Source organism: Lepisma saccharinum, chromosome 1 (genome assembly GCF_977018435.1).
Source record: "Lepisma saccharinum chromosome 1, izLepSacc3.1, whole genome shotgun sequence".
Lineage (NCBI taxonomy): Eukaryota > Metazoa > Arthropoda > Insecta > Zygentoma > Lepismatidae > Lepisma > Lepisma saccharinum.
The window spans coordinates 61,034,550-61,047,818 of record NC_139229.1 but is presented as its reverse complement, the minus strand read 5'-3'; the positions used below and the strand labels follow the sequence as shown (position 1 = coordinate 61,047,818).

At 34.5% G+C, this 13,269-nt stretch overlaps 1 protein-coding gene across 4 annotated transcripts; it reads right to left on the bottom strand.

The window, feature by feature from the left end:
• Nucleotides 1–346: 346 nt before the first annotated feature.
• Nucleotides 347–13,109, bottom strand: DMAP1 (DNA methyltransferase 1 associated protein 1). Of its 4 annotated transcripts, none has more exons than XM_083134643.1 (10): nt 12,969–13,109; nt 11,114–11,368; nt 10,683–10,846; nt 9,570–9,785; nt 7,854–7,961; nt 6,236–6,427; nt 4,359–4,500; nt 3,700–3,854; nt 2,767–2,901; nt 347–853 (listed from the first exon to the last, which is right to left on the bottom strand). In XM_083134643.1, the coding sequence occupies exons 2-10, from the start codon at nt 11,322–11,324 to the stop codon at nt 791–793; spliced, it is 1,386 nt and encodes a 461-aa protein (XP_082990769.1). In that variant the 5' UTR covers nt 11,325–11,368; nt 12,969–13,109; the 3' UTR covers nt 347–790. The 4 variants fall into 4 exon arrangements, with proteins under 4 accessions (XP_082990769.1, XP_082990780.1, XP_082990797.1 ...); XM_083134654.1 differs by having other exon boundaries at nt 12,965–13,097; XM_083134671.1 differs by lacking the exon at nt 12,969–13,109 and adding an exon at nt 12,889–12,912.
• Nucleotides 13,110–13,269: the final 160 nt, after the last annotated feature.

Sequence of the window (13,269 nt, the reverse complement as noted above, 5' to 3'; positions counted from 1 at the left end):
TGCCGACACAGTCTGCTTAAATTTAGACTCCCATGGAGATTAACTATCTCGCTCCCAGTGATTGCAATCTTTTTTTACACCTCAAGAAATTCCTATCCGGTCAGCATTTGCAAAGTGATGAGGAGGTTAAGCAATACTAGTTCCGATCCCAGGCGGCAGACTTCTACGACACAGGGTTACAAAAGTTGATCCCACAGTACGACAAATGTCCCAATTCCGGTGGGGAGTATGTTGAAAAATAACTGAACAATTGCTGTATCTGATCATCCAATTGTGTTTCTTTCTATAGACGGCCCCAGGGAAACTTACTTTCTGGATGGGCCTCGTATTGGTATTACTACATCAATTATTCTTACTGGGTAACTTTCATTTATTTCATTACAAATCATTCTCAATCAAATTGAACTAAATAAACTGGGCATTAATGTATATTACCACACCTTAGAATTTATAAAATGCAAATGTACACATATTTATGTATATTTATCAGAATTAATATACACCAAAATTTACATCTTGGAAACAATATTTAAATAAGTACATATATTCAAACTGTTTTAGCTTGATGCAATAAGCTAAATACTGCATTTACGCCTAAAACACTCAATCACAAAATGTTCTTAATAGGTCATATACACCCGTATAGGACACATAATATATCAATATGTCATTGTTCAATTTAATTTTACAATTTTTCACTGATTAATGTTATGGAATTTCCCATAGGTTTATCTTCAGATTGTTACATGCAGCTTACAAAAAAGAATGACACTTATGTATGTTTCACTTTTCACATCCTATTTTTAATCTTCTTTAGTATATTGCACTGTTCCAATGCAGCCTTCCGCTTTCTCTGTAAATGAAGAAGAAAGAACATGTGTATTCAATTTTAAAATAGAGCACATAAGACACACACAAAACAAAGAAAAGTATGAAGCATTAATATTTGCACATTAGGATGACAATGATGTTTATTAATTTACTGAATATTAGGTAAAAGAAGTCTAGAAGCACTATTTCTGATTTTCTTGTTGGTTTAGTTCTGCTACTTTTGGCTAATTGATACAATGAGAATGAGTAGTGATAAGATGGACGAAGGGAGAAACACATTAGGGTGATGCTACACAAGCTCCACAGAGGATTATCCTGTCCGTGGGTCCAGGCACCAGAGCCTTAGCCTGCAAAAAATGTGGTCCAGGGTGTACTATATGGAAGAGCAGTTGGCATTTGAGTGTTTCAGAGCAAGTCACCCCCTCCCCACTATGTCTAATTCTGAAGATCCTAACAGAATTCTAACAACAAAACAAATGTAGGTGGGATAATACATATTTAATACTTGTAGTTAAACTTATAATTGTGAATACTTAACAAATCACTAGATGTATAAATTATGAGAAATGAAGATAAAAATTGCAGAAAATGTCCATTTCTTTTTGTTCCCTTGGCTGAAATCAACACGTGTAATGCTAGTGGAAAGTAAACGAGCTGAAATGAAGATGTACAGCAATTCAATCCTGGCTGACAAGAATGCACAATACTTCTGCACTGACATAGAATAGGGTCTTCATAACATGGAAGTGCTTGTAGCTCTACATTATTGTGCACTATGCGCAGTGCCGGATCTACAAATCTTGGGCTCCCCTGCAATATATTACCAAAGGTCCCCTCTACCCCCCGACCTTTATATATATATACACACACACACCCACAAACAAACAACAAACATACACATATATAATGTATGAGTGTGGGTGTAATTCTTGATCTCATACTGACAGTCACATATAAGGGCCTAGAAGGTGATTCACAAGTGCCCCTATAGAGAAAAGTAAAGGAGTTATGCTGGGTACAATTACATGATAGAAACAGGTTAGACTTAGGTTGAACCACATTGGTGTGTTCCAAGCGGAAGTCCATCATATTTAATTCAACTCAATTTTTTTTAATGTATTCGTATATATGACATTGTTTTCTCACACCTGGAAAACGAAAATTCTAGCATGATTTGATTCTAGTCCAACTGCTACGGAAACCCGGGTGGGTGATCTAAGATCAAAATTTTTCTGGCTTTGTCCTGCATAAAGTGGCTCTAGGGCCCACCCAGCCTCAGATCAAATTGTACCCATGTGGGGGTAAAGGAGGCTGCAGCGTGGTTCTGATTACTTCACCTCCAAGATGGCCGACATCGAAATTATGTGGGGGCCCATATACCCTAAGTAGGCTTTCATGGCACGATGCACAGGGAATTTTAACTTTACCTTTATCTTTATATATTGTATTTGTTTCTGTACTCCTGAGTAACAAAGTTTATTCTTCACATACGCATATACAAACCCTCTATTATGCCAATGCCTGAGGGCCCCCTAAAGGCTTACTTGTCTTCTGGCCCCCTGCACTGCGGGGTTTTGTGGCTTGTAGATCCGGCACTGACTATGCACATCTTATAAACATAACTAACTTCAAGGATTGCAAGAAATTTACATCTTAAATACTCCTAATGAAGAAGGTTCTTTATTGTGTGCAATGTAGGAAGGAGTGACAGGGCACTGCACTGTCTTTTATCCTTTTAACCTTAACTTACCTTCCCATGTCTTAATTCTTGACTATTCTTGTCCTATCTCCTGAGAAAGCCACATGATGTGAAAGCTAGAGAACAAAGCAAATACATACCAAAAATGGTCTTTATTACTTAGTGAAATGATGGCATGTGGTTTAAGTTATGCCTTATCAAAATTATATTTTTTTATGAATAATCATGAAACTTACGCCAGGGGTTCCTGAAGATCCACCAACAACATCAATTATCTCTGATATAGTTTTCGATTTAGGGGAACTGCTATCACCACCCTGCCCTGACATTCCTTCAGCCCCTAGGGACACAGCACTTGGAATTTCCAAAGTCTGAAAAATACAATGACAAAATAACACTTAAAAAAAGCACAAAGATGATCCCAATGACTAGTAATTACTTCAAATTAGAATCAACACTAATTTATTATTGCAGAAAAAATATGCAATAACTAATCATGTAGTATGGGACAAGTCTCATATTTTAAGAGAATTTTTGGTATTAGTGCTGAGCCGATACCCATGTATCGATATCGGAAAGTAACAGTTGAAATTTATTTACCGATAATTTTGCGGCTTTTTGGTCTTACACCAGGCCTGCAAAAATACTGCGCAACATTTTCACAGATTCTAATTATGCTGGAAATTATGCAAAATTCAAACTTTATTTTCATTTTGCACAAATTTTGCATGAAAAACTGGATTTTGTGATTACGTAACATCAATTTTAATAATTTTATTTAATTATTGAATATTTTTACAGCATTTTCCTTTGTAAATAGATGTATATAATTGGAGAAGACTGGTTACACGCTAGTATTGATCAATATTTTGAACAATTTTTAGTAGTTACAATTTTCAGGTATCAGTATCGGTTCAAAATGGTATTGGCTCAGCCTCATTTAGTATAAAATAAAATCACAAGACTTTTAAGAAAATGTGCATGAAATTAACCAAGAATTAAGAGAGATCTAGATTTATACTAAAAATACATGTTACTTCATTTCACCGTTGCACATAAGTGGGTTCATATTACTTGGCAATGGTTAAAATATGAGAACAGGTGTGGTACTGAAAATACAACCACGAAAAAGCATTATGCAATAACTTAATAATAAAAAAAAATCTTACCTTCCCAGGATTAAGGGCTTCATACTGATGTCTAAGTGTCTGCAATTCAAATTCACAAGTCGATAAAGCCTGTTTCAATTCATACAGTAAAACCATGTCACTTCGTAGATCATTGAAGTGCAGGCATATATCTTCGGTTGGCATTGGAGCCACTTCTAAAACAAAAAAATGAGAAAAAATAATGGAATAAATTCTCCAGTCCAAGACACTAGAGCAATCTGTACATACAGTAAATCTCGCCACAGACTAAACTTTAAAGAAAGCAGCATGACAGGTTTGCTTTCATAAAATGTTCAGTTATCAGAAACTCTACGACTTAATAGACTAATGTAAACAAATGCAAATGCCTTCCTAAAGGAAATGTTACTTTACATTTCTGTCTGAATTAAATAATGCAGTTAAGCCTTTACACTATTGAAAAATAGTACAGAATAGTTGTAATATTATTTGAAAAAGAAAAAAGAAGCATAGTTAGAAGCTTGGATTCTTTTAGCACTACTCAATTTTGCAAAATGAATTTTGGCATACTCTACCATTTTTAACATATTTATTTCTCCTAATAATTTTAGGGTGCTTAACTTTTAGGTTATAATTACAAATTACACTAACCAAATTTATTATTTCCTTTCAATGATACTACATGAGATACTTAAGCTCACCTATTGTAAGTTCCTGCAACAGTTGTTCAATGGCTTTTATTTTCTTCTGGCCCACGTTAGCAGGCAGCTTCATTCGTTGAGATCTGAGGGAAACTCCATTTCCCTTGAAGTCAGCAAATTTGATTCCAGCAGTTTCAACAATCTGAAGAAGAAAGAAAAAGTAACAAATAAGCCTACCTTGCACTAGGTATTGCATGCATCTAAGGAACCTACCTATTTCAGGATTACCTACCCTTAACAGTTCTCAACCAAGAATTTGGGAAGTCAGTTCTGCAGAATTTAAGATGATACAGACAGGCCTTGGTAGAAGAACTATGCATTGGCTGATACGAGATGTATCAGAAAGTGCTGACTGGAGTTAATCACCAATACTTTCCTAGAGTCTGCACTTTCAAGAAGCCGCAGTAGCTCAGTCGTTAGGGCATCTGATTACCATGCAAGAGACCCAGGTTCGATCCCCGGGAGGGGAGAACCGGGACTTTTTCAACCTGTTCAAGGGGTTCCGGTGCCCACCCAGTGTCACATCACCCCCAGCTCGGCCAAGATCAAGAAAGTGTGGGGCACACCCCTATATGCCTGCATGGCATGATGCAAAGCACAGGGGAGCACTTTACTTTTGAGTCTGCACTTTCATGGTCTAAATATCATGGAAAGCACACAAAATGCATAATTTTCATTATTTTTGCAACAACACTGTGTGGAGAAATAGATTTTGCAATTAAATGATTATCTCTTGTGAAATTATGAATATTTTAAACCAAAACTCTCGTAGGTTGCTATGAAATAATTGGAATGGAAAATTTACATATTAAAATTTATAAATAATATGAACTATCTTGAATCGTTACAACTTTCAGTTATGTGCATCAGTGTCAATGAGAATCTGCAGTTTAGCCTCACATAGTACTTTTAGGGAGTGATACAATTGCGCATTTAAAATTCACTTAAATATATAAGGGGTCCAGAAAAGAGTGTACCCTTTTCAAAACATTTATTCTGAGCAGCATGATGTGGTATGAGCATGATTTCTACAAGAAAAAGAAGATAATCTCTTAAAGTTTTGTAAACATATTAAACAAGTTAAAAAGTTTACTTTAAACCACCTCTGTGGCAGAGTGGTTATTCCTGCACAAGTTGTACCTTGTAAGCCTTCCAGTTGCAAACGCTTATAAAGCAAATCCCAACTCATGGCTTACTTTTCAAACCTAGTTCCTGGGACTGCGCTGGAAGGCTTGACAAACTCTATCCACTGCCTGCACCAAACATGATGAGCGACCAGGGCTTTCTGCCTTTGCACAGGCAACCATTCTCCAGGAATTATGCATACCAATGCTTAATGAAGTTCTAATCAAGTGTATCAAATCCCAACTGATGCCAAAAACTGCGCTGAACTGTGATTATATTATATTGTTTCCACATATTCTACAACACAAATCCCTTTCTATGTTTAGTCACCACCATTTTGCACAAAGAGTTCACATGTGCATGGCAGCTATTTCAAATTAAAATTCTACTGTTTACTTGCAATCAGTGCTCGTTACACACTGCACACTGGTCATGCGGAATGAAAGAGAATAAATACAATATTTTCTGGACACTGCATTTATCAGAGATGGAAAGGATTAATCAATATGCCTTCACTACTAGCCAATACAGGTGCATCAGTAAAACTGTTAATAATTTTATCAAAAAACAAAAGAGAACTCAGACATGTGCTTTACAAAATCAGGGTGTATATTCCTACAAATAAAAACAAAATGGTAGAATTTTGCACAAAAGATAAAAGTACTTGTAGAAACAACGGCTAGTATCAATAGAGTATTCGTTAATGTATCTCATCTCTAATATTATATACAGACAAGTTCACATATACTTACAGTTCCATCAGTTCTTGGTCTTGTTTGATGCTGAAGTTTCTTCTTCGTAATTTTCTTTTCAGTCTTTCTGTTTTCAGCTTGGTTATCTGCTGCTGTTATCAGTTTCTGCAGATCTTGTGTTTTCTTTTCCCTTTCCTTCTTTCGAGCTTCTATTTTCCTTAACTCATTCAACAGTGTCTGTTCTTCTTCAATCTAACGGCATGGAAAAATAGAAATTAAACAAAATTAGATATAACATTTAAAGACCAAGTTTGTTTTCACATAATATGCCATCATTTGAATTAAGATTAAGGAGTTTTTTTTTTTTTTGAATATATCCATTATTTTGCTTTTAACAGATTAATAAATTTTACCTGATTTGGAGTATACTGAAAAAGGTTTTTTGAAGTGCATAATTGAGACATTTGTGCATATATTGGAAAAAAAATTGTACACAATTGTTTAATTCAAGCACTTTTACTGGCCTTTGTCAGAATTAAAACAACCAATATTGCCTGACTTTTAGTATTAGTTGGGTGAATACTAACCTCAAAGGACAATAAGTTTAATAACATAATAAAAAAATCAGTGTATCCAGTAAGCATTTAATTATTGTGCATCATAGATTCTAATTTGGATGTATGAACAAAATAATCTATACTCTATTTTCATGTGATGTGGATATAATTAATATAATCGGTGTTTTTATACAGTACACAAAATCACGACATATTTGTCTGAATTATAAATGTGTTCAATGAAATATTCATGAATTTACTTCCTACATATATCACAATATGCTATTCTTAAGGTACTTTTTGAACACTTTTATTTATATATCATAATTAGGGGTTATAAAGGAATGGCCCCCTAATTATCATATATTAAAATCCACTTATTGTTAAATTAAAATTCAGATATTGGTAACATATTTGTTAAAAGCATATCAGGATTTTTCTTAAAAGATCATGCATAGAATATACTGACAATGTAAGTCCAAATAATTTTTATGAAATAATAAACTATTTTAACTCCCTGACCTTCTCTACCCCCTTGAGAAAGTGAAATACTTGAATGGTTTATGAAGATTTTGTGGTTTCAGTTATTTTTAGCTTGCGAAAATGTGTTATTGTGAAGCAAAGTATGTCTGTTAACTTAGCATGTTATTTTACGTGAAGCAGAACACCCCGAAAGATTCATGCAAGTGAATATAGCACCCAAAACGACATTCCACAACAGCAGATATAATTTTATGTAGTTAGGTTAGGATTGCTAAGTTTGGTACTGATAGTTATTTTCAACATGTTATTTCGCTATTTTAATGTGCATACAACCAGTTTTTACTAACAAAAAGTGGAGAAAGTACTCTGAAATTGTGTGTTTTTTTTACTTATGTGGGCCACACTTTGGAATTGCATATCTCCGTTACTTGTCCTTTCCTAATGCTGGAACCAATCTACGTAATTCTAGAGTGTGTACAGTGGGTAAATGACCCCCCTCCTCATGCATATTTAAATAATGACAATACCAGATTGAAATTCAGAAATACTGCAGAGAAATACTAGGATTCCATCAACACTTTCAGTGGCAAGATTCCTGTACTACGTTAATCTATATTACAATTTAAAATACGATTAACCTGATCAGACGTTCTCTCGAATAATCTCTTCAGCTGCTCTTTTCTCCTCTTCTCATGATCAGCATCAAAGACATATAACTTTGGTTCATGACCAGGATTGGCTCTTAGCTGTAAATAAGAAAAAACAGTGTTTCATTATGCAAACAGGGGGCATTATTTGTGTAGACTTGGTTACCTAATATCATTTTTCTACCTCTTTATGTTAAATGGAAATAGTGTCTGATAAATAAGATTATTCAATGTAAGGTTGAGCCTAAATTACATGATCAAAAAATTTGAATTGATACCAATTATATTTTACAGTTAGTATACGAGACTCATACAGTTGGTTAAGAGTATATAATTATAGGTTTTGAAGTTGAAGGAATTCAAAATTACTGGTTCTAGTGTTTTGTGAAAAGTAATGCTTTCACACAGAGGTAATTGTGTAAAAAATGTTTTTGTACTTGTAATTACTTTCCGCTTCAGAATAATGTTTTGGGCTCATTTCTGCATCCTTCCTCAGAGGAGGAGCTCCAGGAATGGAACCATTAAAAAGGTTCCAAAAGTTGAAGTATCCCGTTTGATTTGATTTGTTATTTAGTGTCAGTTTTCTGCCACTTTTGGCTAATCATGACCATGACAATGAGTAGTGATATGATTAAATCAATGAAGGGACACTCACAAAGAACACAAATACCCAGATTTGAACCTGAGATCCCTGGCATCATAGCTTGCTGTACTAACCACTCTGTCATGGTCAGCAATGCGATTTGCCAAGATTTGAGAATGATTCTCTTCATTTATCCTCATGCACCCCAAAATTCTTTCCAAGGACATTTTAAAAAGGCCTCCTGGTTTAGCTGGCAGAAAGTAACGCCATTATAATCTGTCATTTTTAATTTTTAAACGGAAGATCTCGAGATATTTCTGACAATATCCCTTCTAATCAATAGGTGCTTGGAGGAGGGCTGAAATAAACGTGTGTGAGGCTGTACACCTTACACCCCCATGTGTCTTCCTGGCAAGGTGTAAGACAAAGGAGATAGCTTCACCCTTATGCTTTCCAAAATAGCACTGAATACATTTTAATATTCTCAATATTTTTAATTACAAACTTGTTACTTTCCTTCAAAACAAAAATATTTCCAGCAAAACTTTGGACAATAAGTTCTCTGAAATTGTAAATACTATAGGAAGCATTTAATTAAAAAGTGAAATTTTGTTGAACAGTGTAATAGATACTTTTTGCAGAATTTTCAGGATATTGAGCATATGTGAAAATGAAGCATGGCATTATGTAGACACACTTCACAGGGCATCCAACATAATCAAAATTTATATCATAGTGAATACATATATGGATATAGTTTGGAGAGTTCAATGCAATACACTGTTGTCATGTAAGAAAAACATAACAAACAAGATTTCAAAACACTATTTGGTTCTACTGTAACAAAAGAAAACTACCTGTGTGCCAATGTAAGATATTAAAGAACATTTATAATAAAGAATAGAATTTACAGCAGTATGTATTTTTGCTAAATATTATTATATATTAGAATCTGTTCCCAAAAACACAAGTAAATTTCCAGTTTTGTCACATCTCTCCTTACCATGTCTTCATAATGATAAAAATAAGACAAAATTAACAAGTGTGTGTATCCACAAATCAGTTTAATATCTTTTTTGCATTAGTTGCATCATATTCCACAATGAAGGTAAATAAATACTAACCCGGTTAAGAGCATTGCACACGTCATAATATCTTTCTTTCAGCTCCTCCACACTTCTACTTGGGAATTTTGTTCTGTCCCATCTATCATGTATCACAATGAATCTGAGATCAAACCGTTGGCACAAATCAAATAGATGGTCTGTTTCTTGACGAGTCCAGCCTTCGGAGTGGAGGTGTTGATACTCTGTATCTGTGTAAGTAGGAACTGGAACTTGCTTAAAAATAAAACAAGGATATTATAATTTACACACAAGCTGTTTCATGTTTATTTATTCAACGAGAGTTATTCCCTAGTAAATACTAGTTAAATTTAAATTATACATTGTGTTTTTTTCTGGCAGTACACAATTGTATGCCATACTGCCATCTTTTTCATAGATGATGATAACAAGATGATGATGTTGAAGATGATGATCTTTTCTGTTAACAAGGGAAATGTAAATAAATCCTTGCGTAATTTTCAGTAGCTCTTATAATAAGATTTACATAAATATAGTTTACAATAGAAGACTGACCTAGTAGGGTGTCCCTGATGGTGCAGTGTTAGTGTAATCACATTGTAACCAAAGAGTCCTGGGTTCGATTCCTGGTGAAGGCACACTGTGGTTCGGATCACACTTTAAACTGTATGTTCAGTCTCAATTAGCCTTACTGTATGTAAAGTGGACTTAAAATACAAACTAAACTCAATGAATGAATCAAGACAGAGTTAGTGTGAGTTGGTTTGAGTTGCTGTTTTAAGTCCACTTTATGCACAGTAAGGCTAATCGGGACTGGACCTACAGTTTAAAGTGGAATCCGAACCACTTGTGCCTCCACCGGGTATCGAACCCGGGACCCCTTGATTACAAGGCAATGACGCTACCACTGCGCCATGGGGGAGGCCCAGAGTTAGTGTGAGAACCACAAAACTCCTTCCCACAAAACAGACTACACTGTTTTTAGATATTTAAGGTCAAAGATCGCATCATGTGATCTTGAAACGTAAAACTATATATTTTAACATAAAACTATTATTAAGAAACAGCACCCCACAAATATTAATAATTCTATAATATAATGGCAGAGGTGACAACAAACATATTTACCTTTACTATTATTAGAATTATTACCTTATTGAATTTAGCAAATGGATATTCTTTCCCCTCATCAGCAATTCTTCTCCAGTGGTAGAAAACAGCCCCATCTTTACGTGCTGGATTTGTAAAAGGCATCCACTTCCAAGGTCTCACACGTTTCATACCAAGCTTTGCTTTCATCTGTTTATACCCTTGCCCTACAGAAATGGAAAACAAACTTGTCATAAGTAATGCCACATATATACTACATGCAATACAATTATAATTTCAAAATGTTAAATTTGTAATATTTACAAATATAATTATTAAAATATACACATGAACCTGCTTTTTTTGTCATCATAACAAACCTGATTCTTCAAACAATTGTTTCAAACAAAACTGATTGTTGGAAAAAATCATGAACAAATTTAGTAACAATGTAATATGTCATATTAATGTACCATGAATTAGTAGGTAGTTACCTGTATCTGTAGGAAACAATGGCGGGGCATCTTTATTGTCAGTGTAGAGTAGAGCATAAAGCTCACGATGCATTCCTTCTGGTCGTTTGATGACCTCTTTAACTTTTGTTGGTTTCTTCTTCACCTTTTCTGCAGTGCCAAGAATAGCTTCCTTTGTCAGTTCTGGTGTTGGAGGCCTCTCCAACTCCAAGATATCACGTACATCTGCCATGTTTGTTTCAGCAATTTATATGCTAAGGATCAAAGTACAGCAACCTGAAAAAAGAATGTAATACATGAATTTATGCATTCAAACTGCAAATTTTTAGAGACATGAAAAAACAAAAACATTAACCTTTTACCACCTGAGCCTGATTTCGCATGTAAGGCTCCGTCTACCGGGCCAAATTTCTGCGAAATGCAGAGTTACCTTGAAACGACTGTAGGTCCGAAGCTAATTACCCTAGATGGACAAAAAGAACTCCAGGTGCCCACGGAACTGCATAGCAGTGTTACGAGTCTATATTTAGAAGTTGCAGGTCACATTCCGCCAACTTGACAAGCACTTTCCTGCAAGGATTTTTCTTTTCGGCTTAAGCTTTTCATTTTGCAAGATGTCTTTGGGTAACGGTTTCGATTGTTTTATGATTTCTCCTAGCACAGAGACGAATTATTGTAGAATTTCGGAAATTATTGTCACACGAAATTTGAACCTTCCTTAAAGTAATGAGCACTGTTTGGACTCGAAAAAATGTATTTATGATGAAATAAAACAACTTGAAAATTACCTTACGCACTTCTCATGGACAAGATATTCTCTGCCAAACAAGAGACAGTAAATATCATAGAAGCGTGGGAATGAATGTAGAAGTAAATCGGAACCTTAGTAGAATGCATTTAGGGACCTTATTTTAATGCTAAGGGAACCAAACCTAACCTGCCTAACCTAACCACGAAAGCATATATTGAACAAAACCTTAAGTAATCACTAAAACTCTAGAGTATGTGTTAACAGACGTACATCGAAATCAAACCATGTAAAAATTGCATTCGTAGCATGATGAAATTGCAATAAAAACAAAAAAAGGAACTTGGGCCAACAAAACTGACAACAATCCTTATGCCAACATATATGTGTTAACAATAACATATTTTAAAAAAATCGCAATTCCAGTAAAAAATAGCAACATTATGACGTAAAAACTACGAACATACCAAGGTATCTATATATAGATATTTTGGAGACAAAAGGTTAAACAATATGAGAGAAGTATACATGTTACAGAGCTAAATAATTAATTAATTGATAACTATATAAGTTCTCATCATGTAATTCCAATATCACCAGAACAATTTTTTTCAGCTCTAAATGAGTAGGTTAGGCAGATAACATTTTGCATGCCACAGGTTATTGTAGACATTTCCTCTGCCTTTTTAAGGCCAAAAGCATGAAGTTTGAACAGATTAAGAATATGTATAATCTACACAATAAGGAAATAATCCAGAAAACAACTTTGTTACTAAATAATTTACTTTAAAAACTTGTTACCATGTCTACTCTTACATTCGCTCTGTACAGCTCAGTTTCTTCATCTTTATAGATTTAAAATTGGTAAAAAAAACATGATTACAAATAACTCCAGTATTCCTTATGTCAGAATACAAAAAAGGCAATCTGCTTATTTTAATTACCATACGGGAACTCTTGTTGAAGTTCTCTATTTCTCGTCCTTGTACTTAAAGAAAACGAACACTCAATCCGTAGTGAAAAATATGCGCGAGTTGGAAACACTTACATGTCTATTCCCTCAAACTTTGTACAAATAGCAGATACATTGATAAACTACAAGATAAGATCTATAATTCTAGTACTTACTTTAAGCAGTTAATACTATGTTCGGCAGAGAATTAACAAGTGGTTCGGCTTCACTACGCTATTATCATTATTCTTCTGGATACAATGCACATGAACCTACAAAAACAATGCCAGATTTTCAAATATATTCTGTGTGTTGTAGTCCGGTCCAATCACAGACGTCAGGTAAGTACTTGCTGAACATAAACAGTATAAACATATTTCTTTCGGGAAGTTGTGTTTGTAGTCATGACGTATATCTAGCTCTCCTATTGGTTGAAATCAGCGTTGCCTAACATGATATATGAATGTTTGCTTTTGT